Source organism: Salvelinus sp. IW2-2015, linkage group LG4q.1:29 (assembly GCF_002910315.2).
Source record: "Salvelinus sp. IW2-2015 linkage group LG4q.1:29, ASM291031v2, whole genome shotgun sequence".
Lineage (NCBI taxonomy): Eukaryota > Metazoa > Chordata > Actinopteri > Salmoniformes > Salmonidae > Salvelinus > Salvelinus sp. IW2-2015.
The window spans coordinates 87,799,575-87,807,622 of NC_036842.1; the positions used below are offsets into that span (position 1 = coordinate 87,799,575).

General features: G+C 42.5%; 1 protein-coding gene across 1 annotated transcript in view; it reads left to right on the top strand.

Annotated features, from left to right (window-relative positions):
• Nucleotides 1–1,447: 1,447 nt before the first annotated feature.
• Nucleotides 1,448–8,048, top strand: part of LOC111962740 (kinesin-like protein KIF21A) — a 72,733-nt gene continuing 66,132 nt past the window's right edge. Inside the window, 1 exon segment of the mRNA XM_023986046.2 lies at nt 1,448–1,864. Coding sequence (XP_023841814.1) covers nt 1,821–1,864 — 44 coding nt within the window. The 5' untranslated portion in view covers nt 1,448–1,820.

Below are 8,048 nucleotides of genomic sequence, written 5' to 3' on the forward strand. Positions count from 1 at the left end.
TGTGTGCTCTGTTCAAGCTCTACAGTGGGTTGTGTTGACTGATAGGTGCATCCTTGGTGATAGTCAGACCAGCTCCTGAGTGGTGCAGCTGTCTAAGGCACTGCATCTCACTGCAAGAGGTGTCACTATAGTACCTGGTTCAAATCCAGACTGTATCACATCTGGCTGTGATTGGAGTCCCATAGGGCGGCGCACAATTGGCCGGTAGGTCGTCATTGTAAATAAGAATTTGTTATTAACTGACTTGCCTAGTTAAATAAAAGGTTCATTAAAAAAAGTATATATATAATAAATTGTTGTGAGAGGACTGTAACCAGACACTGCTGCTTCTGGCCTGGGGACTGGAGGAAAGGGGGTGAGGTTCATAGGGTGTGGAGATTAAGGCTGGTAGACCTCAACAATAAAAGGACTTACCAGGGTGGGGTTAATTGGTATTGATTTCAAATGTATTTAACACAACATCCTAAGTACTCTAATATCTAACAGTAACAACTGTTGTTCTCCCCCCTAAGGAGATACATATATTGTTAGGGTTAGGGCACATGAAGTGCCTTAGGCGTAGGCACTGCATCTCAGTGCTAGAGGTGTCACTACAGACCCTGGTTCGATCCTGGGCTGTATCACAACTGGCCGTGATTGGGAGTCCCATATGGCGGCGCACAATTGGCCCAGCGTCGTCCGGGTTTGTAAAAAATAATTAGTTCTTAACTGACTTGCCTAATTAAATCAAGGTTAAATTTAAAAATAAATAAAAGAGCACTAGATTATTCACAGGTCATATAGGCAAAGTAGCCTACTAAAAAAGGTTATTAAATGGGTATTTACATCTGGTAGTAATACCAGATGATTGCATGGGGGCGCTGTTTAACCTGAGTGACATTGTTACAGCAAAAGGTGATATATCATGTAGTAATTCAGAGTGTATGACACTGAAAAGTCATGGTCTCATTGAATCCTCAGCTACAACAAGAAAGCCACAAGCATCTCACGGGCTAGAGGAAAATGAAAGGGCACTGATTTGATGACAACAAAGAGTTCCGTATAGATGGAGCCTACCAACTGCTGTGTCTCAACTGTGTGTGTGTAAGTGTGTTGGGGAAAAACGAATTATTTTCAAACCAAATGGTAAAATAAATGTGTATTAAATTGTTTTACTCTATGATGTAGTAGGCTAGTAGTCTTATTAGTTGTTCATGATCTTTCAGTTAGATTTTGATGATCTGACTGATAACAAGCAGTATCATGGTCCTCATTGAAAGCATACTATTATTTTGACAGGATGGTATTCAAAGAGTACACGTGGCATGACGTCACTCACTCACTACATTTCTTCTAAAAGTCTAAATTGGAGTTGACCTCCATGCGCATTGTGATGTCAACACTCAACCTTCACAGACAGCGCACCGAGAAGAAGGCGTGGCTTGGTGACGCATTGCGGCTCGAGCAGGCTCGGTGTGTGCATTGTGCGGGAGGCGTGTGTCCCTCTCCCAACCAAAGAGCAAGGAGCGAAAGCGACTGGACCACGCAACAGCCTCGCCGCTCCAAACAGAATGTCGTCAAGGAATGTATTCTAGCTGGAAATGCAAAGGAGCACCGACCAGTCGCAGTATTTTATTTAAAATCTCTAGACCCATAATAATCTGAAATATGGCTGAAGTGAAGTCGAGGTGAGTTGCGCTGTTGCTCAGACAACTTGCTGTTGGGTGGTGCGCACTCCACTCTCCGCCTCTCGCCAGCCAGCCTGTCGGATGAAAAGAAAACGGATAGATCCCGTTCTTTTTTGTTCTTCTATCAATCGATAGTCATTGGACTGTGGAATCATGTCGATGGGACAGGACGAAAACTCAGTCCGGGTGGCTTTGAGGTAAGTCTTCAAGGCGTACATTTAATTGCTTTACTTTGCATAACTGTCGGCACAATTACATATTTGGGAGGTAGCCTACCTGTCACCGCCAGCCCAGCAGAATGCATGACCCGATAAAGGAGATGTAGGAGCTTCATTTTAGGCCTTGCATCATCTGTTGACACAGTGCCACTCTAGGCGCTTTATGATTTCATAGTAGGCTAACATCAAAGACTGGATCAGAAACTCTGTGCATACAGAGTAGCCAACAGTTACATATTTTTCTGTAAAATGTGTTTCCGTATGATGGTCTTTGAGGACGCACAATATGAATTTAGGAATTTGCAGTTGATAGTTTACATAAACCACCATATAGGGCTAGGCTATTGTGTCGCGTGTCACAGAAGTGCTAAAGAAATGTGATCGCCTACATTGTCTCCATGCATGACGCAGCATTATCACACGCCCAAAGAAAAAAACTGAAAGGTGCACATATGGCAGGTGTCTTCGCATGCCACTTGTCTCTCCCACCGGCCTAGGAATGGATGGTACAGTATCAGGCTTGTTTTGTAACGATTGAACGGTTGGCAAGACAGATCTGGCCTTTATAGCTCATTGGCCGTGTGCCGGAGTCTCGGGCATCCTTTCAAAGAAGACAGTTGAGCCACAGTTGATCGATGAAAGGAGCACTTTACTGACAGGCTTCAAGGAAGACAGCCAACAGTTTAATACGCAAAAAGCTCTAACCGTTTCTGGTTAATTGAGTCTTTGTTTACAGTTAAGAATACATTGCAATGGCCTTCTTTAGCTCAGAAGCCTACAGAAAGAGTGAACAGTAGCCATTATTTTGTTCATACTTAAGGCTATAAAATGTGTTAATCATAGGACCCTAAAATATTTAGTTAATTCCTTAGACAGGCTTATGTATTTTCCACATGAAGACAGTTGAATGAATGTCATCCACAGTCTAATGTTATTTGCAGAATAAGGCTGCTCCTTGCTAGGAGGAGACATGCTGAGGTCAGGTGGCACACTGACAGATGTCTCTAATGGCACAATGGGACAGTTGGCAGTTGGCACATGCAGTACTAGCCTGCCTTTCACTTTGTGTGTCTGTCTCTCTCTGTCTCCATCTCTCCCTCTCCGTCAGTCTCACACACAGACACACACCGACACCTAGTAGACCGTCTAACTAATTCAGTGTGAATATTGTGATGTTCTCTGTTAGATTAGTGTTGTATAATAATGTCTGACACAAGCAGCTGACTGTTATGTCAGCTCTATGGTACTTCATGTCCACGGTCCCCATAGTAACAATCCTTCTGGAATAACTGAGACTCTTGACCCAGTCTCCAATCTCTGAGTTCTCATCGTGTGTGTGTGTGTGTGTGCGTGCTTGTGAGAGAGAGGGAGAGTGACCATATTCTTGGCCCAGTCTCCTATTATTGTTTATATCTGTATTTTCAGATATGTTTTTGATTGAACAGATAATGGAAGAGGGATTGAATGGAAAGCTAGGAGGGAAGGTTGTCAAAGGGCAGAGGGACGGAGTTCAACCCATTCCAATACGGCCATGCAATGCATGTGTGCTTCGGAGTGGTGGCACTAAACGCTAGGCCACGTAAGCCACATCAGTCTCCCATGGTGCCGGCCAGAGGGTCCATAGCTAATACTGAAAAGTAGTCTTCTCATTAGCAAATGGCCCATACTGAGGGGGTTGTCTCCAGTCCAAACTAGTCTAACTTTCTAGTTGGCTTCCCCAAGGCTGTTGACATGCGGCTAACATACTCCCCTTGACCTGGGGTCAACACGTGTGTTCCCAATCCAGTGGCAAGCCTATACATTGTATAAGCCAACCGTGTGTGTGTGTGTGTGTGTGTGTGTGCATAGAGGGGAGAGTGATACAGGACACATTTCTGACTGTTTTCTCAGTGGTTTGTACAGTAAAGGCTGTATTAGTACAATACTCTACAGAACAGCACTTCCTGACAGTTATTAATGTTTGTAATGAGAGGAGGAGTTGAGGTAAAGAGGTACTTGTTGAACCAGACAGATAAGGTTATTATTTCAATGCAAGCTACTTAAACTACACATAATGGGAGAGGCCCTTCAGTCAAGTCAAGGTGGTATGAGATGTTTGTCTACAGTACTGACTTTTTAATGTGTGTGTGTGTGCTCAAGCATGTGTGTGTAAGCGTGTGTACGCGTTTGTTTCACTCACAGGGTTTGCACAAGGTGCTTGAGGTGCTTAAAGTACTTGAATTTGGCACTCTGAAATTGAAGTACTGGAGTACCTTGAAAATCAGACATTTTCTCAAGTTGGTACTTGAAAATTACTTGAATTCAAATGAGAGGAGAACAGACAATTCTCAAATATGTTAATATGAAAAATATTAGAAAAATGTATTGGTCTTGCAAATTAATTTCCAGGCAGACTACCGAGTTTTATTTCCTCACATGTTTGGCGCTCTGGTTGCCAGGCGAGCTCACTCATTCCACCCACACTGCCATTCAGCCAGGCAGGTACAGAACTGACTGATTAGGCGACGCCAAACGTCACATTGATAGCTAAAATGCCGGGAAAATGTAGATACAATCCTGCCTGGCAGGATATTGATGTTTATTAATGTGTTTTGCCAGACCCAAACAGGGATGTAGTGGAGGGTAAAAATCTGTTTACGCACCGTTTTAATTTAGTTAATTATCATTTGCACACTTATTGCGTTCCCAGCGTTGATCAATGCTCAGAAGGCTTCTTGATCTGAGTTCTAATAGCGTCTACTTCTGTGAATGAGTGGAATCATGAATGATTCATGTATGCTCCTTATGTTCGCTTGCTCCCTCATATTTGCCTTGTTAGCAGCAATTTAATTCACCACCACGACATAGGCCGAGAGGTGAAACAAACTACCTCAGCCCAGACCTATAGTGGCAAGGTCAGAGAGACTAAGGCTGACAGTGCGATTTTCATTTTTTTATTAATTTTTATCCCTCAACTCCTGCCATTTCAACAGACATCACACAAACAAAAAGACCTGACTCAGAGAATGAGTGTACAACTGGTAAATAGTTGCTGATATTTCAGTTAGATGTCTAGCTAGATAGGTAGCTCGAGCTCTGGCTGTTAGCCAGGTAGCCAGCTATAACTAGCTAGCTGGCTAGAAGGATGAAGTTAGAAGCTAATGTTGAACAGAGCCTGATCTCAGCAAGAGCAGTTGACTGAAATTAAGCTAGCTAGAATCAAAAGATGGGCTACTATAAATTCTCATAACAAAATAGCTTTTCTTTACAGAGAATAGTGAGACCGACAGGGAGAGAGATTAGTGGTTCCCAAAATGTAAATAGGGTCCCTTGAGCTAATCTGTAATCTTATCAAACACATTCATAACTTCTTTCTCTTAAAATGCTTTTAGAAAACAGCTATTTAGATTCAACAAAGGGCCTTTTACACTGTTAGAATTAACTTTCATGTTATTATGTTTTGGGAAATCCCGTGGGACCTAAAATTTTGTGAAATATAAAGTCAATTGAAATGTAAAGAAATGTAATATTATTAGCATGTACACTTAAACACAAATATAAACGCAACATGCAACAATTTCAAAGATCTTGTGGCGAATAGGGACTTACAAATTGATGGGCCTTAAAAATTTGTATTAGTGAGTATTAGTGCTGGAATAAGTACTTGAAAGTCCTTGAGTCTGTACAAACCCTGCACTCATCTGTAGGACTGGTTTTGACTACCAGAATAACTGGCTTTCCATTGTTAGTCCTTATAATCATGTAATTACAACTATAGGTGGATGAACATGACTTGTGCTAATATCCACATCAAGACAGTAATGTTCTGTGGGATCTGGTACACAAAGTGTCTTAAGGGACAATGTTTAGCCTTACCAAGACCAGCAGAACAATAATATGTTCATATTTTGGCTATTCAGGCTAGAAGGTAAGGACAACTCACTTCTCTCCAGCATGTTTGCCCCGAGCAGGCCGTGGTCGGGGAAGAAGAGTAGGACGAGAGATTGAGGAACATTCAGATCTGTATTTGTCACCCATGGCAGCGTTGGCCAAACACAAAGGGCCCTAAGCCTCCCAGACTCTCTGCTTTGTCCTGGTCCACTGAGCCAAGCTACGGTGTCACACTCAGCCCGCCACTGGCCCGGCCCACAGACTGGCCGTGTGTGTGTGTGTGCATGCGTGTTAATATGTGACCGGGTATATCGTGAAACCCCCGCCTTTAAGAAAACCTCTAGGATGTATTCTGCTTCGTACCTCTGGTACTGAGACATCCTTGTGTTAGCAGCATGCAACATAGCAGTGTGCTTTGATTGTGGTGCCTATAATGTAGGCTAGTTAAGTCCTGTCATTTCCAAATGTAATGTATCCTAATTATAGTCCCCGCAGTAGTTCAAATTTCCTTTTCAAAGTGAATCTCTGTTAAGACTTGCCTCTTTAGCATAGCCTATGTGGGTGACCTTCTTTCAGAACTGTTGGCGATTCCTTTCCGAGGCAGGCAGCACTAAGCATAGCCTACACTTAAACTCAACTTGCCCAGAAATAGACCACTGCATTGCTGGAAGACCTCGGTTATCTATAACATGACGTCTGAGGGGTCAGCGCATTCTGCCAGTCCCAGACACATCCACATAATGGGAAAACCACTGCGACTGCGGAGCCTCCCGGCCCCCATGTGGACATGCTTTATGGCACAGAATGGAGACCCCTCCAACTCTTGTTGATTTTTGCACTTGCAAAACAAATTTAAGGTAGTTATACAGTACATTGGTTGGCATGGGTACACCACACCCATGCAAATGTTGCTCACTTTCTCCCTATTTTTCCTTTATCTTTCTTTGTCTTTTTCACGCCCTCTATCTCTTCTGTGTCATTGTCTTTCTCTCTCCGTCCCTCACTCCCCTTTCAAGTAAAGTGGCCATAAGTAGCTCTGCGTATGTAGCACAAATAATATAATACTCGCTATTAGCCTCTCTACTTATAGCAAGGTAGCAACATATTATGTTGTCAGACTGGCAGCCTAACCGGTGATAAACATAAATAGGTTTCTGTCCTTTAAATAGCGCTCTATGCTTGTTTTAGCAAGCTGTCTGTCACACTGTCACCTCTTTAGTTACAGTATGCATATCTCTTATTTTTCCTTAGTCATCAACAATAGCCTAGTTCAGGGATGAGCGACTTTGATGGGGGTAAGGGCTACAAAAACTCAGAACTCATCATGAGGGGCCGCAGTGGCTCGCGGGTCCTACCCATATCCATACCCACACATGCAGTCATAGCCAGTCCTAGCTGTAACGCTCGTCGTTAGGTGGAAGAGAGGAGGACCAAAGCGCAGCGTGGTATGTTTCCATATTTATTGGAAACACTTAACACAAACAAAACAATAAACAGAAAATGAAACTAACGACGCTACAGACCTGAACATGTGAACATACAGACAACGAAGAACGCAATGAACAGGAACAATCACCCACAAACAAACAGTGAGAACAGCCTACCTAAATATGGTTCCCAATCAGAGACAACGTAAAACACCTGCCCCTGATTGAGAACCATATCAGGCTAGTTGACAACCCTAAACCAAACATAGAAACACATAACATAGAATGCCCACCCAGCTCACGTCCTGACCAACTAAACAAGACTAATTAAAGGAAATAAGGTCAGGAACGTGACACTAGCCATATCCATACCAACTAGAGGTCGACCGATTATGATTTTTCAACGCCGATACCAATTATTGGAGGACCAAAAAAAGCAGACTTTAAAGAATATATATATATTTATTTGTAATAATGACAATTACAACAATACTGAATGAACACTTTTATTTTAACTTAATATAATACATCAATCAAATCAATTTAGCCTCAAATAAATAATGAAACATTTTTCAATTTGGTTTAAATAATGCAAAAACAAAGTGTTGGAGAAGAAAGTAAAAGTACAATATGTGCCATGTAAAAAGCTAACGTTTAAGTTCCTTGCTCAGAACGTGTAACGGTTGTCGAAGTCGTTCTCCTCCTCAGACGAGGAGGAGCATGGATCGGACCAAGACGCAGAGTGGAAAGTGGTCATTATTTAATGAAAACGAAAACACGATACGATACAAAACAACAAACTGACAAAAACGAAAAAACAGTCCCGTGTGCACGAACACTGACACGAGATACAAACACCACAAAAC